General features: G+C 40.6%; 1 protein-coding gene across 12 annotated transcripts in view; it reads right to left on the bottom strand.

Annotated features, from left to right (window-relative positions):
- The window catches only part of CHD8 (chromodomain helicase DNA binding protein 8), a 66,961-nt gene that overhangs the window by 14,772 nt on the left and 25,189 nt on the right, over positions 1 to 27,000 (bottom strand). For all 12 annotated transcript variants that reach the window (XM_036356375.1, XM_036356393.1, XM_036356446.1 and 9 more), the window contains 15 exons: positions 15,649 to 15,831; positions 15,499 to 15,567; positions 14,750 to 14,805; positions 14,163 to 14,280; positions 12,601 to 12,684; positions 8,829 to 8,966; positions 7,215 to 7,336; positions 6,834 to 7,077; positions 5,252 to 5,428; positions 4,107 to 4,250; positions 3,602 to 3,857; positions 1,914 to 2,124; positions 1,466 to 1,661; positions 586 to 753; positions 76 to 255 (listed from right to left, as the gene is read on the bottom strand). In XM_036356375.1, coding sequence (XP_036212268.1) covers positions 76 to 255; positions 586 to 753; positions 1,466 to 1,661; positions 1,914 to 2,124; positions 3,602 to 3,857; positions 4,107 to 4,250; positions 5,252 to 5,428; positions 6,834 to 7,077; positions 7,215 to 7,336; positions 8,829 to 8,966; positions 12,601 to 12,684; positions 14,163 to 14,280; positions 14,750 to 14,805; positions 15,499 to 15,567; positions 15,649 to 15,831 — 2,346 coding nt within the window. The remainder of the gene's footprint in view (positions 1 to 75; positions 256 to 585; positions 754 to 1,465; positions 1,662 to 1,913; positions 2,125 to 3,601; positions 3,858 to 4,106; positions 4,251 to 5,251; positions 5,429 to 6,833; positions 7,078 to 7,214; positions 7,337 to 8,828; positions 8,967 to 12,600; positions 12,685 to 14,162; positions 14,281 to 14,749; positions 14,806 to 15,498; positions 15,568 to 15,648; positions 15,832 to 27,000) is intronic.

The raw sequence follows: 27,000 nt of genomic DNA, 5'->3' as shown, positions 1-27,000 counted from the left end.
AATATATACCTCCCCTGCCTAGAGATTCTTGTGTCTATCTCTGCTTGTCTAGCCTCTGGCACAGATAGAACATACCTTGGCAAAGGTAGAACCCTTTCCTTCAGACTCAATGGTGATGGTTGTGGTTCGTCTTAACAAGATCTGGTCAATGTCCTCTTCACAAAACTTAGAGCCTTCATCATCTTCCTCCATTATGGCTGCATATGCTCCTTTTCGTAAAAGGTCTTCAATTTCCTTCTTGGAGAATTGCTGGATCTACAAAATCCAATAGAAAGATGAAAAGACTACCAAGATAACATTATCTAATGATATCATATTTTAGTTTGTTATATTTTAAGAATTATAAAGGTTGCTGGTTCGATTCCTGGTAGGGGCATACAAGAGGCAGCCAATGTTTTGCTCACACATCAATGTTTCTCCCTCCCTTCCTCTCTCTCTAAAAATTAAAAAAATTAAAAAAGAAATAAAAATTGAAAATCCAAATAAGGTGGTCAGATTCCAATGCAAAAATAGTTTTTTGTCTCTCTCTCTCTCTCTATCTCTATGACCTGGTACAAACATTATCAATAGACCAAGAGAACTCACGCCAGTAATGTTGCCATCCCGACCACTCATTGACTGCAGCACAGCCTTATCCAATCCCAACTTGAGGCTAGCTTTATCAAACATTTCTCTCTCATAAGAATTCCGAGTGATCAGACGGTACACCTTCACAGCTTTGCTCTGGCCAATTCGATGACATCGTGCCTGGGCCTGGATATAAAAAATGGAAGAAAAGGGAAAGATAACTTAAAATGGGAGATGGGGATGCTGATTAAAAATACCAATTCACATCTATAAAGCAGCCATGAGATCAACTCAAAATCAAAAGTATATTTCAAGATGAAATTATTGCCCCATCATGTAGACCAGGGGTCAGCAAACTATGGTCTGTATAGACACCGTGTTTCTATAAATAAAGTTTTACTGGAATATACCCCTACCCATCCATTTACATATTGTCTATGTCTGCTTTTGTGTTATAAGAGTAGAAGCTATGTGTTCTGGCCTGGCTGGTGTGGCTTAGTGGTTGAATGTCAACCCAGGAACCAAGAATTCACTGGTTTGATTCCTGGTCAGGACATATGCATGGGTTGTGGGCTCAATCCCCAGCAGGGGGTGTGCAGGAGGCAGCCAATCAATGATGTCTCTCTCTCATTGATGTTTCTATCTCTCTATCCCTCCCCCTTTCTAAAAATCAATAAAAACACATTAAAACAAAAAGTAACTATATGTTCCGCAAAGCCTAAAACATTTACTATCTGGTCCTTGCAAGAAAGAGTTTGCTGACCTCTGATCTAGACTGCCACCCTTACTAAGTAAACAATTCCATATTCTCCAAAGTACAAGTTTCTAAGAGACCCTGATCCCACTGAAAAACTTCCCAGGTTAGGTAGTTAGTCCCTAAAACAATGATTTCTTTTACCTGCAGGTCATTTTGTGGATTCCAGTCTGAATCAAAGATGATGCAGGTATCAGCGGCTGTGAGATTAATACCAAGTCCACCAGCCCGGGTGCATAGCAAGAAGACAAAGCGGTCTGAGTCAGGCTTGCTGAAGCGGTCAATAGCAGCCTGTCGAAGGTTCCCTCTAACTCGCCCATCAATACGCTCATATAAGTACCTGTTTGGGAGTCACAGGGAAAAAAAATTTAATTGAATAAGGAGAAAAAATAGATTAAAAAAAGCAGAGTAGGGTCAATACCAGTACTTCCATGTCTCTAGTTGACTAAAAGCTGAAGAGAAAGTTGAGAATCAGAGTCTTAAATACTTCTCCTATCCCAGTCTTGATCAAATTAAACTCAGATCCTACTACTTTTTTTGCAGCTTTATGATGATACAGTAAACATAAGGCAAGGAATGACTCTCTGCTCACCTCCTCTGGATTAGATAATCCTCTAGGATATCTAGGCAGCGTACCATCTGGGAGAAGATCAGAACCTTATGGCCACCAGCTTTAAGTTTTGGAAGTAATTTGTCAATAAGAACCAATTTGCCAGCTGAACGGACCATGGCCTGCAAGTGGAAGTCATGAGGTATAATATGGCAAGCTTCTCGAAATTCTGTTAGGATTTTTTCTTCTGCACCTGTCAAAAGAAAAATCAAACTTGATGGCAAGGTCCAGAAAAACATACTAAGGCTATAGTTTATTTAACTGAGATAAAGGAGAAAAGAGTAATCTGACTTGAGATCAACACATCACACAGAATTTCAGCACTCCTGAAATTCTAATCATCTTCAACTGTATTAAAATATTCCAAGTAAGGCTTAAAATTATTAATTGGGTAAAAAATATGTTAATGTGTGGACAAAAACATTCGATGCTACTTGCATCAAAAACAAAAACAGCAAAATGGAGTAGCAATAATGACATTAACCAGAGAAGAGAATGACTTGAATGATTATTCATGAAATTCAAAACAGCAAATCCTAATTAATTTGAGAGGTTTAGGATCAAGCAGGCAGAAAAAATAGAGAAAGATATTTCACATAATGGGAATGGAGTGAAGGGGATTAATGGGGGAAAAACAGGGTACATCTGTAATACTGTCAACAATAAAGATTAAAAAAAAGATATTTCACATAAGAATTGTTTCAAAAGGAAAACTCCCTCCCCTCCACTCCCAAATTAGGCTGAATCAGTCAATGCACCAATTGTTCCTAGGGAATATAATTTAGAAAGTAAAACATGAAATATAGAAATGGAAGGTACTGACCAGCTGGTGGTGTGGCTCAGGTACTGAGCGTCAACCCAACAAGAGGTCGATAGTTTGAGCCCTGACTGGTTTGGCTCAGCGGATAGAGCGTCGGTCTGCGGACTGAAGGGTCCCGGGTTCGATTCTGATCAAGGGCATGTGCCTTGGTTGCGGGCACATCCCCAGTGGGGGGTGTGCAGGAGGCAGCTGATTGATGTTTCTCTCTCATCAATGTTTCTAGCTCTCCATCCCTCTCCCTTCCTCTCTGTAAAAAAATCAATAAAATAAAAAAATAAATAAAAAACAAAAAAAGAGGTCGATAGTTCGATTCCCTGTCCGGGCACATGCCTGGGTTGTGGACTGGATCCCTGGTAAGAGGCATACAGGAGGCAGCCAATTGATGTTCTCTCTCATCGATGTTTCTATCTCTCTCCCTTTTCCTTCCTCTCTCTCTAAAAACAAAAAATACACACAATAAAAATGTTTTTAAAAAAGTGAAATCCAGACTGTTTGGCTCTAAAACCCACACTCTTTTTTAAATATATTTTTATTGATTTCAGAGAGTGAGAGGGAGAGAGAGATAGAAACAACGATGAGAGAGAACCATTTATCGGCCGCCTCCTGCACGCCCCCCACTGGGGATCGAGCCCGCAACCCAGACATGTGCCCTTAATTGAACCTGGGACCCATCAGTCCACAGGCTGACACTCTATCCACTGAGCCAAACCAGCCAGAGCTAAAACCCACACTATTAAGTACTATGCTAAACTCAGTCTTGTCTTGCTCTCCATTTGAAGGGTATATCAGTTTTTCTTTAAAAAAAAAAAAAAAAAAAAGAATGGCAGGTATTTTCCAGAAATTTCCTCACCATTGATGAGATAGGGATGGTTGCAGCATTTGCGCAACTCCATCATTGTGTTGAGTAGATTAGGCATGTTAGTGTGACCTGCCCCTTTGGAAAGAAAGGAGAAATTTTTCTCCAAAATAGCCCGGTAGTATTTCTTCTGGATGTTGGTCAGCTCTACTTCAATAATAGTTTCCTGTTTGGGTGCCAGGTTTTTTTCAACATCCTCTTTCAGTCTTCTCAGCATCATTGGCTTGAGAATGGCCTGTAGCTTTTGAACCTGAAACAGAGAGAAATGAAATCACTAACATGAGGACATTCTCACAGTATGTGGAAACATTAAGAAATACAATGAGAGCTTTCCAGTATCTGAAAAATGTAGATTTTGGACAACGCTACACATGATTTAGGCACAAGTTTATATGAAGTTCGGAAAGACCCTTGATGCCTATGGAAATAGATGCCTGTTTAGTACAAACTTTATCTTTCTTGTCTGAGGTTAGCACCTCATCAGATACAGTCATTCTACCTGTTCCTCTGTCTTGAGATCCCCAAAATCCTTGAGGAATTCTGATTCCGAGGGGAACTGTGATGGTTCCAAGAAATGAAGCAAGCTAAACAGCTCCTCCACAGTATTTTGCAGTGGTGTTCCTGTGAGTAGTACTTTGTGTTCCTAGAAATGGAGAAAACAGAAGATTGAGAAGACTCAAAAATACAAAGGTCTTTTGGGATTTTCTCTCAAGCATATAACTTTAGCTTTACTTTCTTTATCTGTAAAATTATGGGAATGGAACAGATTACTCTCTTAACTTTTTTTCACTTGCTCCCTCTTTTGATAAACACAAAACATTTAAGAAAACCTTTGATATTATTCAACATTTTTTAATTAACTTAATTATTATGATTATAAACAGAGAAATATTCAGAATGGCCTTTTTTGCAATTACATATACTTCTCCACACTCAACTCCTATATACTAATATGTCCTCTTTTAGGGAAGGTGTCGGATTAAATATAGCCATTAGTTCTTTGTAGTTCCTCCTATCAAGGTTCACCCCTTGAATCTGGGCTTGCCTGTGACTTGCTCTGAAAAAGAGAATGTAGCAGAGTAATATCGTGTTGAGTTTCAGAGTCTATACCTCAAAGGCATTGCAGCTTCTGCCTTTGCCCTCTTGGAATACTGCCCGGATGCTACCATTTAAAGAAGCAAAGTCTGGCCAACTGGAGGATAACAGGCCATGTGGAAGATGACCCAGGCACCCCACCCAATAACCAGCACTGACTGCTAGCTGCGGCTGCATTACTGACTCCAGGTAAGACCACCAAAAGAAATGGCCCAGCTGAGCCCAGCCCAACTTGCTGAGCCAGAGAATCATGAAAAATATAGTTACTGTTTTAAGCCAGTAAGTTTTGGGGTATTTTGTTGTACAGTATTAGGTATCTAATAATAGTATTCCACCTCTCCACTGGTTGAGAACCACGAACCCACAGTTGCCTTCCAATTCTAAAATTTCTATGACTTTAAGGTTACCATTCCCATAGACTATAGACACCACCCAATATCAAGATCCTGTTCTTTTCTCTATTAAGTTAGGAGTTTATTAATTCTACAGGAATTAAGGCTTATTTTAATTCCAGGTGTCTCTGCCCACAAGTCAGTGTGAGGAACTCACCAGGTCCATGTGCTTGAGACTATCAAGCAGCTTGCAATTACGGTTCTTTAGTCGATGGGCCTCATCAATGATAACACAGCGCCATTCAATTTCACGAAGCTCAGGACAGTCTGACAATATCATCTCAAAAGTGGTGATAAGAGCATCAAACTTGTATGCACCTGGGATGAGGCGCCCCTAAGCATGAAGGTTGTAAATCAGAAAAGTACCTAAGTAAGGAGCTCTTTTGAAGTATACCTTTTCTTTTCTATATTCAGGTAGGCTTAATAGGCAATAAAATTGCACCACCAGCCTCTTCAGCTGCTGTTTATCTTCCTGATAAATAGTGCCAAATCACCCAATGTGCCAATCATTCAACATATTCAGCTCCTTAGAAAAATAATAGGCCTTATGAATAAAGCTGGACATTTTCAACTCTGTAGTATACCTAGCTCATGTATCTCAGCCCCTAGATCTTTTGGTGGTTAACACTGAAATCCACACATGTTGAGTATTGCTAAAACATACAAGATAAAACTAAAAATGAAAGTCACTAATATAGTATGTGATAATACTGGCTACTGTCTAAAAATGAACAGAAGAATAGAATCATCTCAATAAAATTAAGAGCAGAAAAATGTAACTTGAATAAATTTGGATTGGTAGAACTAAAAATCACAGTAATGATTTTTCTATAAAACAATTTGTAAAATCTGATGTTAAGACTAGATTATTCAAATTTTTATTTTCAGAGTTACATAGAAGAAACTAATCTTAATGTAAATTTTAATAGATGTAAAAGAAAAAGAAAATGGCTTCTTAAGTTCACCAATATATGGATCAAGGAATTAAAGTGGCTAAATGAATTTCATTCTGGAAAATAATTTCTTGATGAAAACTCATCAATTCTGATAAAATTCTATTTAAAATATATGTATTCATAAATAGAGTCAGGACTTCCTCTGGTTCAAAATGTCCACTGGGTTAAAATAGCAAAGTCAAAATCATGCCCTGCACAATCTAGATTCAAATGCCTTAAATTAGAGCCTCAGCAAAAGTCTCTTATTAATACAAAAAGCCTCTAAAGCCCTAGCTGGTTTGGCTCAGTGGATAGAGCGTCAGCCTGTGGACTCAAGGGTCCCAGGTTCGATTCCGGTCAAGGGCATGTACCTGGGTTGCAGGCACATCCCCAGTGGGGGGCGTGTAAGAGGCAGCTGAATCGATGTTTCTCTCTTTCTCATTGATGTTTCTAACTCGCTATCCCTCTCCCTTCCTCTCTGTAAAAAAATCAATAAAAAAAATTAAAAAAAAGCCAAGACCTGCTTGGCTCAGTGGATAGAGCATCAGCCTGCGGACTGAAAGGTCCCAGGTTCGATTCTGGTCAAGGGCATGTACCTTGGTTGCGGGCACATCCCCAATGGGAAGTGTGCAGGAGGCAGCTGGTCGATGTTTCTCTCTCATCGATGTTTCTGACTCTCTATCTCTCTCCCTTCCTCTCTGTAAAAAATCAATAAAATATATTTAAAAAAAAAAAAAAGCCTCTAAAATACCAGGCACCTTGGCCTACTCTCTAAAGTGTAACATCCCATGAACTACAACTCACCCGTGAATCTTTGCAGTACATTTCATATTGCTGAATCATCTGCCGGCTGGCCAGACTGCCATGGTACACAATAGTGTTCATCTCCGTCCATGTATTGAATTCCCGCTCCCAGTTAGTAATTGTGGACAGTGGGGCAATGACCAGGAAGGGACCATGGATGCCTACATTATATACCTCCTGCAAGAAGGCAATGGACTGAATAGTTTTGCCCAATCCCATCTCATCAGCCAGGATGCAATTCTGCCTGCAGAGTCATCATGGAAAATGAAAAGCATGTCAAAAGCTATCATCTTTTTAAAAGTATGTAAAAAAACCTGTTTACACAGAAAAAAAACAACACCCAAACTAAACCTCCATCTATAGGCCCATTCTTTTCTTTACCTGTTATACCAATTAAAGAGCAGCCAATTGACCCCTTCCAACTGATATTCCCGTAACTGGTTTCTGTTTTTATACTCATGTGACAGCTCCAACTTCTTCCAGGCACTTGCCTGCGGACGATTCTTAAAAATAGAAAATTTGAATAAATGGGATGGAGACATTAACAAAATTACGCAAACTTACTAGGTAGTTCTAGTAGTTGAAGTCCATTAAAAGTCACAATTCTTGCCCTAGCCGGTTTGGCTCACTGGATAGAGCGTTGGCCTGGGGACTGAAGAGTCCCGGGTTCGATTCTGGTCAAGGGCATGTACCTTGGTTGCAGGCACATCCCCAGTAGGGGGTGTGCAGGAGGCAGCTGATCTATGCTTCTCTCTCATCGATGTTTCTAACTCTCTATCCCTCTCCCTTCCCTGTAAAAAAATCAATAAAATATATTTTTTTTTAAAAAAATCACAATTCTTTGGATTAAAACATGTTAAATATATTCAAATTCATGAGTTCATAATGACACTTTTTAAAGAAGGAAAATCCCACTGGTTATCTTTGGAGGATGCTGATGAGAGGAAACTACTTCATTATTTTGAAAAGAATAAAGTATTTATCCTCCTTTCCTATACCATCTGTACCTCAAGATAACCAAACAGTAAGTGAAACATATTTCTTTGTATAGAAGATTCTGGCTAATAAAATGAAGAATGATAAAATTAAAATATCATCATTTAAAAACCCTTAAAGAATGGATCTAGGCAATGATGCTAAATGGCTGATAATATCACAAAAGACAACCTAAAAGAACCACCTATAAAGTAGATTTAGTGGCCTGCCTCCCCATTTGATCAAGCCTCTAGAATAGTGACATCAAATGGAACTACTGACAATGGTAAATGTTTTATTATTAGCCACATGTAACTATTGATTATTTGAAATGTGCCAAGTGGCTACGACAGCAGACAGCAGAGCTCTAAAATGTACTAATGCACAGTGCTGCCCTACATGCAACCATTATGTGAAATACAAGGGACGGAGAACATGTTAAAAGGTTCCAAGGGGAATTGGCAAACTTCAAACTATGGAAAATCCTAGAGAACAAATCGCCTGGTTTCTTCCAGAGAAAATGGCAAAGGAGGGAAAGGAAATCAAGAGAGACATATTAACTAATAATAATATATGGACCTTATTTATAATTGAACTCAAACAACTTAACAAAAATTAGGAGAGAAGCAGGGAAATATATATACATATATATATATATATATATATATATAGTGATTGGTTATTTGATGATATTTAGGAATGGTTAAATTTTTTCAGGGATAATAATGGTATTACTTATCTTTAGGTATAAACACTGAAATATTTGCAAATGAAATATAGAAATCTGGGATTTGCTTTAAAACAATCTGGAAAACAGGGAAGTGAGTGGGTAGAGATATAAATGAAACAAGATTGGCTATGTGTAATTATTAAAGTTGGGTGATGGGTATATTATTTTTTCAACTCTTGTATATGTTTGAAATTTTTCATAAGCTAAAACAATATAAACTTCTATAGGAGAAAAATTAAGCCATTGCCTATATGGACTTTATACTCTAGTCTAAATGCAAATGTACTTACCACCCTTTTGAGTTCTGGGTGCCTTGACTGGATGCGTTTAAATTCTCGAATCTTGCCCTCATCAACATCTTCTTTCAGCTCCCATGTACTATCCTCATAGGGCAGAGAGCACCATTTCACCAGGTAGTAAATTACGGGCTAGAAGAGAAGAAGCCAAAGCCTTTATATACTGACTCTCTGTTATCTGCTGTTGTAAAAGGGTAAGTATTTGACTATAGAAGCAGATCACAAACTGTCAATACCTTAAAAAGATGCTGTAAAAGTCAGGCAGAACATACATTCTCACCTGCTGATGGCTTTAATCATTCTTCCATACAATTTATTAGAATCTGTTTCTAAAACAGGTAAGTAGTTTCTAAAACAATAAGCACTGAAACATTACGCTGATCAACCAAGACAGGAGAAAAAATCTATTTTCCTATATATTGTGTTGAAATTAGGTTGAAATTAAAAGATATGGCTCTATTCCATACTATTCTCCTGGCACTAAATTTGACACAGTAGTAGCCAAGTTACTTTTAGAAGTAGGAACAGCCTAAACCCATAGGAGCAAAGCAGGGTGAAATCAGTGGGCTTCTGAGCTCTTGCACCTCTCTGAGTGCAGATGCTACTTCAAAGAGCAGTCATACGATAGAAAAGAGATTTCCTTGAGAACTTCAGAAAGCTAGGACATAACTAGAGAGCTTTCACGGAAGAGAGATAATAGTGAAGAGGAAGAAAAAATGCTGAAGCTCCAACTACAGTATTATACTTTATGTATGCATTCCACTGCAAGAGAAGGGGCAGTGACCAATGGTAAGCGGCTCGTATCCTTCTGACTCACAATGATCACTTCATAAATTGCATTTCCATTTTTGGCTTATATGAAGCAAGAAGGGCCTAGCATAATCAACAGAGGCCTCTAATTACCAATTTATGAAACAGGCAGAAAGATATTTCCAGTTACAGAACAAGGATCCCTAGAGTTAATCTAGTTGCTCTTATACCTTTTTCTTTATTGTACTGACTCACAGGTCATTTTCTTTTTTTTTTTTTTTAAATCCTCACCTGAGGATATTTTCCCATTGGTTTTGAGAGAGAATGGAAGGGAGAGAGAGAAAGAGAGAGAAACATTGATGTAAGAGAGACATATCGATTGTTTGTCTTCACACATGCCTTAACCAGGACTGGGGATCAAGCCTGCAACCTAGGTACATGCTCTTGACTACAATCGAACCCAGAACCCTTCAGTCCCCAGTTGACACTCTTTCCGCTGAGCCAAACTGGCTAAAGCTCACAGGTCATTTTCTATGTAAAGCCACTTGTCCAGGTCACATATTTCCAACATCATGCCTTACTTATCCATGGACTTTAATATTTATTGTAATACTAGAGGCCTGGTGCATGAAATTCGTGCATGGGTATGGTCCCTAGGCCTGGCCGGTGATCAGGGCTGATCTGTTGGGCGACTGGCAGTGATTGGGGATACCGCTCGCACTCGCCTTGGCTGGCCTGGTGCCGCCCGCTTGCTGGCCCCACGAGGCAACCGGCAGGGCAACTGGGGGGGAGGGGGCCCTGCTCACTCCCACCTTGGCTGGCCTGGCGCCACCCCCTGCCGCCGTCAGTTGGGGCCTATGGGCTGGGGACAGCTTTGTGTTGAGCGTCTGCCCCCTGGTGGTCAGTGCACATCATAGCGACAAGTTGTTCTGTCGTTTAGTTGATTTGCATATTAGGGTTTTATTATAGATAGATTTATTTCTACTATGAGGTAATGTAAAAAGGATGATAAATTAAACTGACTTTGGAGAGGGGAATAATGGGTACAAAGAATGCTATTATTCAATATTGGGAGCATAAATTACAGTACCAGCATACTAAAACATTTTCATCTGTCATGCTCATCGCAACACATTACAAAGGGATCTAATCAAAAGCCAATTACTTTGGAAGGGTAAGTGTAGTGGCAGAGAACAAGGCGGAGAAGGTCAACCTCCTGAAAAGCCTACATAATCAAGAGGTAATATGGAAATTGCCCTCACACCATAAAACCGTCACAAGATGGTGGCACGCACAGCAGGGACAAGGCCGGCAGCAGCTTCCACTGGGGTTTCTGTGGCCCCACGGGGGCACCGGGGTTCCGGTGGCTGCTTCATGTGGCTTCTGCCGGGGTTTCCGCGGTCCCACATGCATGCCACGGGGGCGGGACCTGGTGGCTGCTGCACACAGCTCGGATGCAGCTCATCGGGGTGGCACTCCAGGACTCGGGGCCGTCCCGTGGTGGAGGAGGAAGGGGGGAGAAGGGGAGGAGTCCCGGGTCTCACACAAAACCAGTCACTAGGATAATAATAACTAACCTGTTTTGATAATTGGTCTGTTCCCACTCACCTCCCACAAATAAAAAACAATAACTCCCACTCCAACCCAAAAAAGCAGAATATATGTGATCCCAGAAATGCTTGTTATGATTTAAAGACATATGGAATTGTAATAGGCCTTAGATATCTAAGGTCTACCTAAGTGACCCTGAAGGCTTATAAAATAAACTTAGTATTTTATAGTGGGAAGACTCTGACTTTTAGGTTCTATAAGGATGAGCCCAGTTCACCACTCAGTACTGATAGCTTAACAAGATCCTGTTGTTTTCTACTCATCTTGGTGTAACTAATAAATGTCAGATGTGATAAAAATTTTATGAAATATGGACCTACAAAGCCAAACCAACAACTACTACTTAAAGTGAAAAGAAAATGAAGTTATAAGGAAGTGGTCAGTCACAGCCTAAATAAGTTTAAAATAAATTTAAATGAGAGAATGCTGAATTCAATGGTGGCTTAGATCTCTATGACTCTTATTTGGAAAAACGAAAAAGGTGATTTATAAATCTATATTAGCAAGTGTTTTAGCGTATTTAAAATCTGCTCCCCAGCTGAAACCGGTTTGACTCAGTGGATAGAGCGTCGGCCTGCGGACTGAAAGGTTCCAGGTTCGATTCCGGTCAAGGGCATATACCTTGGTTGCGGCCACATCCCCAGTGGGGAGTGTGCAGGAGGCAGCTGGTCGATGTTTCTCTCTCATCGATGTTTCTAACTCTCTATCTCTCTCCTTTCCTCTCTGTAGAAACTCAATAAAATATATTTAAAAAAAAAGAAAAATCTGCTCCCCAATCTAAAAAAGCTTTAGTGCAGTGATTCCCAAATCGAGCTATACATGAGAACACATTGGAGAACCAACTTAAAAATACAGATCACTGTATCCCATCTTAGACCTACCAAATATGAATCTGTGGAAGTGGGACTCCACCATCATTTTAAAGGGACAGATTCAAATTCAGTAGATCTGTTTTAATAACAAATGAAAATGCATTTAACTGATGGTAAGCTCAGGAAATAAATAGCTCTCTCAACAACACAGAGAAAGCTATTAGCCTGTATAAGTATTTTTAATTCATAAATTTAGATCTCTGTGAAGTATCCTCCCCCTGACCTCTCACCCCCAAGTGAATGTTGAGGATCTCCCATATAAAATCTGAGAAAATGAGAACAAGGTTAATGAATACTTGTAAACATAGCTCCTAGTACTTATAATGTATGTATACTAGTAACTTTATGGAAATCTTTCCTTTTAGTCTCTCTCTTTACTCCCTTTCCTTCCCAATATCATTCTAAGAATCCCTCTGAAAAAAATGTGAAATACCTTTTCCATCTAAGGGATTTTTCTGAAAAATAAACAAAGGACAAGCAGACCAGCAGAAATCTTTAAGAGGCCTTTCATGTTCCTCTATGACCCAACTCACCTCCCCATTGTCCTTGTCAATACTGTGAGATTCATCCAATATCCTGTCTACCTCTACGTAGTCAGGATTGAAGGGCTCTTCATCCTAGAGAAGTTAGGAAACCCAATAATAAGATCAAAAGGAAGTTCCACATTTTCATATCAAATCTTATAAACCTACCTGTGTCTGCATACACCTTCTTGCCTATTTATTACCAATAGTGTCTCTTCTCCCTAACACAGGCCATTCTCTCCATATACGCTTTGGTTTAATCCCTTCTCAACTTTTCAGGAATCTCTCTCTACTGTATCATTCCCATAAACACACAAATATGTTCCATTTGACAGCTTAAAAAGACTTCTTTTGACTCCACATCCCCCTGCACCTATTTTTCTGTTCTCCTTCCTACTTGAACTTTCTAAGAATTCTAAATACATGGTATCTCCAATTCATCACCTCCTTCTTTATTTCCTAGCACTTACCACATCTTGAGTTATTTTTTAATCTCCCTCCCCAGACAGTGAGGTGCATGCAAACACAGACCTTGCCTGGTTTGTCTACCATAGTGACTAGCACATAATAAATGATGAATAAATGAATGACTAATCTGATTAAACGCCTACCTATAAAAGGCAGATTTAAATGGCATCTGAGTTAGTAGAGCTCGGTTCAATGGTCACAAACTGTACATCTAACACCAGCTGGAATGGGATTAGCTCCATTGTACATTTCACAAATTAGGCTTTAAAAGAACATGGATGAAAAACGCAACCCAATTATTATTATTTTCATGTAAAAAGAAATTATAAAGCCTGCATGGTCCTACTTGCCCTAGGTAATGTGGAAAATAATCCATTTATGGGCAAACCTGGAGGTATAAAGTTAACTTCATCAGACATATTCAGTCAGAACTGTTATTTAGCTAAAGCTACACATTATTCCGTCTCTCAATCTTTTTTTTACTGAACCTTATCCCGTTTATTTCTAAGAAGCTTTGGGAAAAATAATCCTTTCTCTCAAGGCACTTAGTACTCTATATAAATATATAAAGATGAAAAATCCCAGTTTGGCAAAGGGATATGTACCAAAACTTTCAAAACAAAACGGAGAGCTAAATATGGCTAAAGAGACCGTTACACATGCTCCAGTGTTTAGTAGTAACACTATATATGGGAAATTAAAGTTCCTTTATCACTATTTCTAGTTATACTGGATTAGAAATTTGAGAAAATAAATGCAGTCTCTTAATGATATGGTTGCTTACGGCTACCGATACCATCAACTGCTGAAGACCAGCATTATAGATATAAGAATGCCTCAAGTAGACCAGGGGCTGGTTTATCATCCGTGTTGAAAATACTTCATGACTACTAAGCAAGTCAATATTAAAATACCCTATAATTAGACGACCATATTTAGACCTGGCCAAACTCTGCATGGGAAAATTAAGGAAAGTTCAAAATCCAATGCATATACTCATGTATACAAAGCAACTGTAAGTCTTTTAAAGAACCAGTCAAGGCTGATAACCCCAGTAATTTATGTTTCTATAAAATAAGTAGGCAATACCTATTCCTAATTACCTCATGGAAGAAGTGTCTCATCTGAGCCATTTTGGTTTTGAAGCGCTTTAGTTTTTGATGGATCCTCTTATCTTTCTCTAGTTGGGAGATGGTAGCCCATTCACAGTGCAGATAGGAACTGAAGGGGATGGAAAGAGTCAATCGTCGTGCAAAAAAGGGGAGTTGACAGGCTGTTATTTGAGATTTGGAGATTAGCAAGAAGCCGACATAATGACTACAAGCTTAAATCAGAGACATGCTCTTAAACTTGCATTTGCAGAACACAAACAACCTGGTCTGAAGCGGGCTTAAAAGTTCCCATTTCTAACAAGCACCCAAATGATGCTAATTCTGCTGATCCATGGATTACACTTTGAGTATCAAGGGGGATCAGAAACCACCCTCATCCCACCTTCCTGCCGGGAAACCATAACAGTCATGTCAATTCCTAAACTTCTCTCTGAATACCCACTTTTCCTCACTAAAAATAATTTGGGCTAGGAGACTATAAAAAAGAGACACATTCCCACCCAGGATAGACTATACAGGAGAACTTTTTACAACCCTGTGGAGTTTGGGGTAAAAAGATTTTTGCACAGATCACATACTAGTTCTTGTACTTGACAAAGAATTCTTCAGCTTCAGTATATTGTCCAGAAGGAAGCTGAGAAGAAAAAATTTACAGTTATTAATATTTGGTTAAAGAAAGAACCTTTAATTTTAACCATACATGGTAGAACTTCCTATCAATGCTCCCAGAATATATTATTGACTGAGGGATTAAAAAACTAACCTGGTACTTCAATACTAAAGTCGTGATAGGAAAAAAATAAGCCTTTACCCATTATAAACAGAGAAGCAAAAGAAGAGGCAATAAGACAGTTCCTATTTTCGAACTAACATTCCTCGATCATTTCTTATAACAACACTGTAGCAATTATCCTGACATCCAAAGGTGCTCATTAAATAAAGCCTGTGAATGTAATACTGGTTGACAGATAAGAGGCTTCCATATGGGATAACATAGATTTGGAGAGTATCATGCAAAGCGAAATAAGTCAGACAGAAAAGGGCAAGATCCTCATATGTGGGATATGAAACAGAAAGCAACAAATAAAGTCATAGACACAGACAACAGTATGGTAGTTACCAGAAGAGAAGGGCATAGGGAGAGGTTGAAGAGGGTGAAGTGGGTCAAGTATATAGCGATAGAAGGAGACTAGACTTTGGGTGTTGAGCATACAATACAATGTATGGATGATGCAATATACAGATTATAGAACGGTACACCTGAAATTTATACATTGTTATAACCCAATAAATTTAATTACAAAAAAAAAGAAGATAGAGGCCTCACCTCCTTCTTCACAATCCGCATAGAAAGCACTTTGTCCACAATGGCTGCATCTTCTTCACTGGGATTCTCCTGTAGCAGAAGGTGCAGTCAATAGAGAGTGTGAGCAAGCAGCTAGACAAACCTGACACACTGCTTAAGTAGACAGCTTACCACAAAGAACTGCATGGAAGGCAAAGTCTCGCCATCTGGTTCCTGCACTGGTTCAGGAAGGATAGGCTCAGTTTTTATTGGACCGGTTACATCCACTTCTTCTTCTTCTTCATCATCTGTGATCTTTATATCCAGATCTTCTGTATATTTTTTTCGCTTAACTTGACGGTTTGAGCGTCTCTTCTATAAAGGCCAAAATTATTAAATTACCTTTAAAATTATTTGCTCATTGTCATACTTAAATTTGACTTCAAAATCCCATGAAAAAAATCAAACCAAAGGAAGATAAAAAGCTTATTTGTCAAACCATGAATTTTGTTCTATGTACTGAATATAGTATAATATTTTGCTGAATTGCTTTATCAAAGAACCAGAATCAAACTGAAAGAAACCTGGGAATTACTGGCAAAATGCTTTGGGAAATGAAACAGGCCTCTTAGTCTGCAGGATATAATGTACTTCATGCCAGGAACAACCCTGATGTGCAACGATACAAAAGGAATATTTTGTTTCTTAGTTTTAATTTTAAAGTGTTTTTGTTTTATTAAATAGAATCATATGTATTGTTCTCCTGTTTATTTTTCTAGTTAACAATATTTCTTACATGTGTTCTCCATATCAATATATTTTAGATTGACTATATTCTTTCAAGTGGTTGATAAAAAATTTTTTAAATATATTTTTTATTGATTTCAGAGAGAAAGGGAGAGGGAGAGAGAGATAGAAACATCAATGATTAGGAAGAATCATTGATCAGCTGCCTCCTGCATGCTCCCCACTGGGGATCGAGCCCACAAACCAGGTATGTGCCCTGACCGGAAATTGAACTGTGGCCTCCTGGTTCATAGGTTGATGTTCAACCACTGAGCCACGCCAGCCAGGAGATAAAAAAAATTTTAAATTAAATAATTTAAGCAATACTTGAAAGATCATGATAAAAAAAAAAAAAAAAACTGGGAAAAATTGCTCTGGCTGGTTTTCTCAGTGGTTAGAGCATCAGCCCATGCAGAGGAGAGTTGCGGGTTTGATTCCCAGTGAAGGGCATGTACCTGGGTTGCAGACCTGATCCTCCCCTTAGTGAGGCACGTGTGGGAGGCAATCAATGTGCCTCTCTCACAGAGATAGATGTGTGTGTCTCTTTCCCCTCCTTCCTTCTTCCACTGTACTCTAAAAATCAATGAAAAAAATACCCTCACTCCTTGGGTGAGAATTAAAGAAAGAAGAAGAGCCCTGACCGGTTAGGCTCAGTGGATAGAGTGTCGGCCTGCAGACTCAAGGGTTCTGGGTTCAATTCCAGTCAAGGGCACATACCTCGGGCAGGCTTGATCCACTGCCCTGATCCAGGCATGTGCGGAAGGCAACCAATTGATGTCTCTCTCACATCGAAGTTTTTCTCTCTGTCTCTCCCCCTCCCTTCCACTCTCTCTAAAAACCAATGGAAAAATATCCTGGGGTGAGGATTAACAACAAACAATTAAATAAATGTGGAGAAATAAAAGTATTATTTTTAAATCATAACTCTATCACTTGAAAACACAAATGAATCAAATGAGTTACTATAAGCAGAACTTCTGAAATTGAGCAAACTTGCTTGGCATAAAATCAGTTTTTTTTGTTGTTGTTTTTTTACTTTGGAGTTTTGGGATTTTATTTAACTGGGAAATAATAGGATCCAAAACTTTAAGATATAAGTAAGACTGAACTTCCCCCCCCTTTATTGATTAAGGTATTACAAATGTGTCCTTATCCTTCCATTGCCCCCCATCCCCCAAATCCTGCCCTCAACCTCACCCCCTATTGTCTGCGTCCATTAATAGCATTCCTACATAGACACAACCAGAAAATATAATGAATCTATGAAAGAAAGATTATCTACAGGATACAATTTAGTAAAAATACATAAAATCTATACGATTAAAACTTTAAAACATTATAGGAAGACGCAGAGAAGACTTGAATAAATAATACATACTATTCTGGAAAAAGAACACTTAATTCTCCCTAATAACATAAATTTGACAAAATAAGATTAATAAAATTTTTAATGAGACAAGTTGATTCTGAAATTCAAATGGAGAAATAAACATTTAAGAGTAAGCAGGAAAAATATGAAAAAGTACTAAGGGGCCTTAGCAGATATTAAGGACAATATAAAGCTATACTAATAACAAAGCTTGCTACCTTTCCAAGGAGAGATAAACAAGTCAGAAACCAAGATGGCGGCATAGGTTAACGCCGGAGATTGCTGCCTCGAACAACCACTTCAGAGATATAACTAAAGGACAGGACAGGCATCATCCAGGACCACAGGAAGGCTGGCTGAGTGGAAATTCTACAACTAGGAGGAAAGAGAATATCATACCCAGACTCAGAGGAGGCACAGTGCTGAAGTGAAATACTCAGGTGCGGAGTGCGCGCACGGAGCGGGCTGGCGGCGGAGGGCGCGGTTGTTGTTTTCAATTGGGAGGGAGTTTCAGACTCTGAGCTCCAGATCCCGGCAAGTCTCTAGGGACCCAGACTCAAACGGGAGAAGCGGGACTATCTGGCTTCGGTCAGAACTCGAAGGCAGCTTTCTCTCCGAGGTTTGCAGCAGTTGCCGGGACTCTGAGAGGCAGAGCCCCTAGGGACGGAACTGAGAGCAGCCATAACTGCTCGCTCCACCCGCCCTGTAGATCCCCGGGGACCCGCCCCGCCCAAGCCCGGCGCAGAACCATTTGCTGGATAGCCTCAGGCAAAGGCTAGATTAGCACCGCCCTAGAGATCCAGCACAGAAGCTCTCCCACTGCAGACACAGCTGACTCTCATAGCCAGTTAGCCTGGAGGTCAAATCACCCCTGGTATCACCGACAACAATCAAGGCTTAACTACAAGACTGCACACGAAGACCACAAGGGGGTGAACCAAGAAAAGATAAAAAAATGCGGAGACAAAGAAACAGGACACAAATGTCAGAAATGTAAGATATAGAGCTCAAAACCACACTTTTAAGGTCTCTCAAGAACTGTCTAGAAGCTGCCGATAAACTTAGTAAGGCCCTCGAAAAGACTGGTGAGACCGCCGATAAATGTAGTGAGATCCTCAAGAAATCTAATGAGACCCTTGATGTTGTGATAAAGAACCAACTAGAAATTAAGCATACACTGACTGAAATAAAGAATATTATACAGACACCCAACAGCAGACCAGAGGAGCGCAAGAATCAAGTAAAAGATTCAAAACGCGAAGAAGCAAAAAACACCCAACTGGAAAAGCAAAATGAAAAAAGAATCCGAAAATACGAAGATAGTGTAAGGAGCCTCTGGGACAGCTTCAAGCGTACCAACATCAGAATTATAGGGGTGCCAGAAGATGAGAGAGAGCAAGATATTGAAAACCTATTTGAAGAAATAATGACAGAAAACTTCCCCCACCTGGTGAAAGAAATAGACTTACAGGTCCAGGAAGCGCAGAGAACCCCAAACAAAAGGAATCCAAAGAGGACCACACCAAGACACATCATCATTAAAATGCCAAGAGCAAAAGACAAAGAGAGAATCTTAAAAGCAGCAAGAAAAAGAAACCGAGTTACCTACAAGGGAATACCCATACGACTGTCAGCGGATTTCTCAACAGAAACTTTGCAGGCCAGAAGGGAATGGCAAGAAATATTCAAAGTGATGAATGCCAAGAACCTACAACCAAGATTACTTTATCCAGCAAAGCTATCATTCAGAACGGAAGGTCAGATAAAGAGCTTCACAGATAAGGAAAAGCTAAAGGAGTTCATCACCACCAAACCAGTATTATATGAAATGCTGAAAGGTATCCTTTAAGAAGAGGAAGAAGAAGAAAAAGGTAAAGATACAAATTATGAACAACAAATATGCATCTATCAACAAGCGAATCTAAGAATCAAGTGAATAAATAATCTGGTGATCATAATAGAATCAGGGACATAGAAAGGGAATGGACTGACTATTCTTGGGGGGAAAAGGGGTGTGGGAGATGCGGAAAGACTCTGGACAAAAATCGTGCACCTATGGAAGAGGACAGTGGGTGGGGAGTGAGGGCGGAGGGTGGGGCGGGAACTGGGAGGAGGGGAGTTATGGGGGGGGAAAAAGAGGAACAAATGTAATAATCTGAACAATAAAGATTTAATTAAAAAAAAAAAGTCAATTAAATAGTGCCCAAATTAGACTAAAATATTTATGGGGATTAAGAACATGGTAAAAATAACACTTCTAATCAGTGAGGCAAAAGTAGATATTTATTTTATAAATGGTATTGAAAACAAATGGCTAGCATCTAGGATGGAAGAAAAAAATTACAAAAGGATCGAAGATTTAATAGTAAAACAGAGACACATTTCTATATAATCCATTATAAACAAAGTTGAGACAAATAATAAAACTGATGCAGCCCAGCCAGTGTGGCTTGGTGGTTGACTGTCAACCTATGAACTGGAGGTCACAGTTCCCATTCCCAGTCAGGGGACATACCCAGGTTGCAGGCTCCATCCCCAGTAAGGGGCATGTAGGAGGCAGCCAGTCAATGATCCTCTAGCATCATTGATGTTTCTATCTCTCCCTTTCCCTCCCTTTCTAAAATAAAAAAATATATATTCAAAGAAAAAAACTAATGCAGAAAATACTATATGATACGTTTCCTAAGAATAAAGAATTTTTTATAGGGATCTCATTTTATTTTTTAAAGATTTTTAAGTTGATTCTTAGAGAGGAAGGGAGAGAGAGAGAAACATTGATGTGGGAGTGCAACATCGATTGGCTGCCTCCTGAATGCCCCATATGGGGGATTGAGCCCACAACGAGGGCATGTGCCCTGACTGGGAATCAAACCAGCAACCCAGAGGTGCACAGGAATTCATACACTGTTAGTGAGAGTATACATGGGCATGGCCTCTATAGAAGAAAATTTGACAATATCCTTTGATCCAGCAATTCCACTTCAAAAATATTACCCTACAGATGAATTTGTACATGTGTACAAATTTTGTAACATTACTTATAGAAAACTAGAGAATTGGTTAAACAAATTATGGCATAGTCAAAAAATGGAATACTGTCAACAAGACACAACTACAACTGGGGGTGCACATAACCCACAAGCAACATTCCTGGAGCACAGACCTCAGATGATCTGGACTCAAAATGGATAAAAGACTTAAATGTAAGTTAAAAAAAACAACACATAAAAATCCTAGAAGACACAGGCAGTAAAATCTGACATCTCTCGTAGCAATATTTTTGCCAATACGTCTCCTAGCGTAAGGGAAATGAGGGCAAAAAAATAAACACACAGGCCTACATCAAAGAAAAAGCTTTTGCAGAGTAAAATGAAAAGAGAACATATATGGGAGGACATATTCGCCAATGATACATATGATACAACCTATAAAACTCAACACCCAGAAGACAAATAATCCAATTAGAAAATAGGCAAAGAACTTGAATAGACACTTCTCTAAAGAGGACATACAAATGGCCAGTAGACATAAAAAAAGTGCCCAAAGTCACAAATTATCAGAGAGATGCAAATTAAAGCTACAAAGGCATATCACCTCACACCTGTAAGAATGGCGATCATCAAGAAATCAACAAACAAGACACAGCTGATTCTCACAGCCAATTGGCCTGGAGGTCAATTCCTCTCAGTGATACCTACAACAATCAAGGCTTAAGTACAACAAAACTGTGCACAAAGACCACAAGGGGGTGCACCAAGAGTGTCCTCCTCAGGTAATTGGGGAGGCTGAACCACTGGGCCCTAGAGGACACTTAGCACAGAAAACCACTTTATCAACACAGGGAAGCATAAAAAATGCAGAGACAAAGAAAAAGGACACAAATGACAGAAATGGAGGAAAGCAAACTACTTGATATAGAGTTCAAAACCACACTTTTAAGGTTTTTCAAGAATTTTCTAGAAACTGCCGATAAACTTAATGAGACCTACAAGAAATCTAATGAGACCTTCGAGGTTATGATAAAGGACCAACTAGAAATTAAGCATACACTGACTGAAATAAAGAATATTATACAGACTCCCAACAGCAGACTAGAGGATAGCAAGAATCAAGTCAAAGATTTGAAATACGAAGAAGCAAAACACACCCAACTGGAAAAGCAAAATGAAAAAAGATTCCAAAAATACGAAGATAGTGTAAGGAGCCTCTGGGATAGCATCAAGTGTACCAACATCTGAATTTTAGGGGTGCCAGAAGAAGAGTGAGAGCAAGATACTGAAAACCTCTTTGAAGAAATAATGACAGAAAACTTCCCATACCTGGTGAAAGAAATAGACTTACAGGTCCAGGAAGCGCAGAGAATCCCAAACAAAAGGAATCCAAAGAGGACCACACCAAGACACATCATCATTAAAATGCCAAGAGCAAAAGACAAAGAGAGAATCTTAAAAGCAGCAAGAGAAAGAAAGTCAGTTACATACAAGGGAGAACCCATACGACTGTCAGCTGATTTCTCAACAGAAACTTTGCAGGCCAGAAGGGAGTGGCAAGAAATATTCAAAGTGATGAATGCCAAGAACCTACAACCAAGATTACTTTATCCAGCAAAGCTATCATTCAGAATTGAAGGTCAGATAAAGAGCTTCACAGATAAGAAAAAGCTAAAGGAGTTCATCACCACCAAACCAGTATTATATGAAATGCTGAAAGGTATCCTTTAAGAAGAGGAAGAAGAAGAAAAAGGTAAAGATACAAATTATGAACAACAAATACACATCTATCAACAAGTGAATCTGAAAATCAAGTGAATAATCTGATGAACAGAATGAACTGGTGATTATAATAGAATCAGGGGCATAGAAAGGGAGTAGACTGACTATTCTTGGGGGGTAAAGGGGTGTGGGGGTGAGGGAAGAGACTGGACAAAAATTGTGCACCTATGGATGAGGACAGTGGGTGGGGAGCGAGGGAGGAGGGTGGGGTGGGAGCTGGGTGGAGGGGAGTTATGGGGGGAAAAAAGAGGAACAAATGTAATAATCTGAACAATAAAGATTTAATTAATCAAAAATAAAATAATAATAATAAAAAAAGAAATCAATAAACAAGTGTGGATGTGGAGAAAAGAAGCCTTAGTGCGCTGTGGTGGGAATGCAGACTGATGCAGCCATTGTGGAAAACAATATGGAGTTTCTCAAAAAATTAAAAAGGGAACTGCCTTTTGACTCAGCGATCCCACTTCTGGGAATACATCCTAAGAATCCCAAAACACTAATCAGAAAGAATATATGCACTCCTGTGTTCATAGCAGCATTATTTACAAAAGCCAAGATTGGAAACAGCCCAAGTGCCCATCAACACAAGAATGGATAGAAAAGATGTGGTACATATACACAATGGAATACTATATGGCTACAAAAAGAACTCTTATCCGTTGCGACAATATGGATTGACCTGGAGATTATTATGCTAAGCAAAATAAGCCAGTCAGAGAAAGACAAATATCATTTGATCTCACTTATATGTGGAATTTAATTTAATGAACAAAATAAAATGAGGAACAAAATAGAACCAGAAGCATGGGTACATGGAACAGACCGACAGATTTGAGAGAGGAAATGGGTGGGGCATACTGAATGAAAAAAAGGTAAAGACAAGAGTCAATAATATATATGCATAACTCATGGACACAGACAACTGTGTTGTGAGGGCCAGAGGGAGGAGTGTGGGGTCTGGGAGGAGGTGGGGACATCTGTAATAGCATTAACAATAAAAGTAAAATAATAAACAAATGGAACACTATTAAACTATTTAAAAAGAATGGGGTACATTTACAATACCAAATGTTGAAGATGTGGAAGTGGAACTCTCATTACTAGTGAAAGTGTAAAATGACACAATCACTTTGGAAGCTGGTAAATTCTTATAAAGTTACTAGAGGACCAGTGCACAAATTCATGCACGGGTGGGGTCCTTCTGGGTGGCCTGCAGGGATCAGGCTGAAACGCACGGCCCAATGCCGCCTGCAGCTCCTACCTGCTGGTCCCACTCATCCTGGCCCCACTGTGCCGGCCGCAGTGGCTCGTGCCCAATCAGTCCCGATTGGGAGAGGCTTGTGTGCTGCTGCAGCAGCACTCACCAGCCATGAGCCCTGCATCCAGCGCCCTCCCAAGGGGAGTGACCTGTGGGATCAGGCTGAAACAGCTTTCTGACATCCCCCAAGGGGTCCCAGGTTGCGAGAGGGTGCAGGCCAGGCTGAGGGACCCCACCAGTGCACGACTGGGCCGGGGAGGGGCTGCGGGAGGGCTCCAGGGAGTGTCCCGCCCATCTTGCTCAGTCCCGATCGGCCAGACCCCAGCAGCAAGCTAACCTACCAGTTGGAGCATCTGCTCCCTGGTGGTCAGTGCATGTTATAGCGACTAGCAGATCCATCGACTGTCTGACCCCTGATGGTCAGTGTACATCACAGCAGTGGTTGAGCAGCCTTACCATATCATGAGCATATTACGCTTTGATTGGTTGTTTGGTTGTTCTGTCATTCGGTCTATTTGCATATTACCCTTTTATTATATAGGATTATATAGGATATGATCATATGTTTACCCTACAGTCTATTCCATTCCCAGGTGTTTAGCTATGAGATATGCAAACCTGTATCCACAAAATACTTAGACTAAGACTTCATGGAAGCTTTATTCATAATAGCTCCAGGGGTGCCATCTGTCATTGAGGGACATGGCACATAATAGCACCAAACTGGAAACAACCCAAATGTCCATCAAGAGGATGGACAGAAACTAAAATATTTCTCAAGAAAAAAATAGAATGAACTACTAATATATTCAACAACATTAACAAATCTCAAAAATATGCTGAAATTAGTGAGACTCAGAAGTACATATTATGAAGTTCAAGAACAGGCTAAGCTAGTCTATGATACTAGAAATCAGAACAATGGTTGCCTATGGGGGAGGGGTGGACTGACTGCAAGAGGGTTTAAGGAAACTCTGAGGTGATGGAACATGGAACTTCATTAAATAATCTATGTTTTAAAATAAAATGAGGGTGGAGAGAAGAATGGGCTAAGTCTATCTTTTCAGATAAAGGGCAATTTCTGAGAAGTATTGGGGGAATAAAAGCAAAGTACAGAAGAGTAGGTATGGAATACTAATATTAAGTGGATGTAGAAATAGAGTGCTCATGAAAAGAAAGAATATTTCGGGAAAAACACATGAAAAAAATGGTAACAGCAATTACCTCTGGGGAAAAGAATTGGGGTACTGTGAGGCTGGGATCTAGACTGGAAGACTTTTTTTTTTTTTTTAAATATATTTTATTGATTTCTTACAGAGAGAAAGGGAGAGAGATAGAGAGTTAGAAACACCAATGAGAGAGAAACATCGATCAGCTGCCGCCTGCACACCCCCTGGGGATGTGCCCGCAACCCAGGTACATCCCCCTGACCGGAATCGAACCTGGGATCTTTCAGTCTGCAGGCCGACGCTCTATCCACTGAGCCAAACCGGTTTCGGCTGGAAGACTTTGATAGTGTCCACTCTTTTGCACTACTGTCATTTTTCTCACAGTTGTGAGTAGGTGAAACAGTTTATTCTTATATTATTATTTATTACTAGAGGCCCGATGCATGAAATTCATGCACGGGAGGGGAGTTCACCCTCAGCCCGGCCTGCACCCTCTCTAATCAGGGACCCCTCGGGGGATGTCCGACTGCCTCTCGCAATCTGGGACCGTTGGCTCCTAACCACTCACCTGTGTGCCTGCTTGCCTGATCCCTGCTCAGCCCCTCTGCCTGCCTGCCCCACCCTGTGTACGTTTTTAACCTAAATAACAAAATAATAAATGGTCAAAAAATTAAAAAAAACACCACTCACACCCACCTCATGATTCCAAAGAACAAATTTGAAACTATGTAACCATGACCCACTTAGCCTTCAACGCGTTTCCTCAAAGATTATCTCTATATATAACTAAAGGCCCTGTGCACGAATTCATGCACCAGTAGGGTCCCTCAGCCTGGCCTGCAAGATCGAGCTGAAACTGGCTCTCTGGCATCCCCCAAGGGGTCCTGGATTGCAAGAGGGCGCAGGCCAGGCTGAGGGACCCCACCATTGCACAATTGGGGCCAGGGAGGGATGTAGGAGGTTGGCCAGCAAGGGAGGGATGGCGTGAGGGCTCCAGGGCGTGTTCAGCCATCTTGTTCAGTCCCAATCAGCTGGACCTCAGCAGAAAGCTAACCTACTGGTTGGAGTATCTGCCCCCTGGTGGTCAGTGCATGTCACAGCGAGTGGTTGAGCAGCCTTAGCATATCAATAGAATATTATGCTTTGATTGGTTGAACAGCTGACTGGACAACTTAGCATATTAGGCTTTTATTATATACGATATCCTAATATGCAAATAGACCGAACAGTGGAACAACCGAACAACCAGTCGCTATGACGTGCACTGACCACCAGGGGGCGTGTGCGGAACATGGTGGGCATTGGCTGCGGCAGGATGGTGAAGCAGGTGAGCGGGGGCACTAGACCAAGGCTGGGTGCCAGTTGCTGTCATTGGGGAGAGCCTTTGGTAGTTACTAAAAATTCTTTGCCCCCGCGCACCGGGGTCCCACTGGGTGCTCACACCTGCTGCCAGCACCAGCCCTGCTCACACCCACTCCCAGCACCGGAACCGCTGCTCGCTCCAGCTGCCGGTCCTGATCGTCCCTCAGGGCTTTTCCACCTCCCCTTCTGCACCTCCCCCTGCTCCTGAGGGGCAATCGGGGCCGGCAGCTACCTCTCGCACACACTACCAGTGCCAGAGCCACCGCTCACACCCACTGCTGGTGCCAGCCCTGCTCGCATCCACTTCCAGCACCTGGTGCAGATCCTGATTGCTCAGAGGGTATAAGCGGCTGCTGCTGGCCTCCATTGCCCCTGAGGGCTTCTCCACCTCCCCCTGCTCCTGAGGGGCAATTGGGGCAGCAGCCACTGCTCGCACCCACTGACGGCGCCGGCCCCAATCACTCCGCGCTGTCAGCAGGTGCAAGCGGGCCCGGCACCGTCAGTGCATGGGAGTGGCAGTGGTGGGAGTGGGGCTGCCAGCAAATGGGACCTGGGGCTGTGGCAGGAGGGGCCAGGTGAGGGCGCGGAGGATGGGCCAAGACCCACCCACCCCTGTGCCCAAAGCAGCCTCGCAGCCCACAGTTTCTTTCAAAGTGCATAAATTCGTGCATTGGCCCCTTAGTATATTATATACTCTTAAAAATGTGTGTATCCTTCAGAAAAAAAAAGAATGCATATACATGTATACAGTCTCTCTCTCTCTTAGTGTACTATAGCATTATCTCAAAAAAAAAGTAGATATTTTAATTAAAACTACTATATTGCTAA

The sequence above is a fragment of the Myotis myotis genome, unplaced genomic scaffold, assembly GCF_014108235.1.
Source record: "Myotis myotis isolate mMyoMyo1 unplaced genomic scaffold, mMyoMyo1.p scaffold_m19_p_1, whole genome shotgun sequence".
NCBI classification, from domain to species: Eukaryota; Metazoa; Chordata; class Mammalia; order Chiroptera; family Vespertilionidae; genus Myotis; species Myotis myotis.
This window is presented reverse-complemented; position numbering and strand designations above follow the sequence as displayed.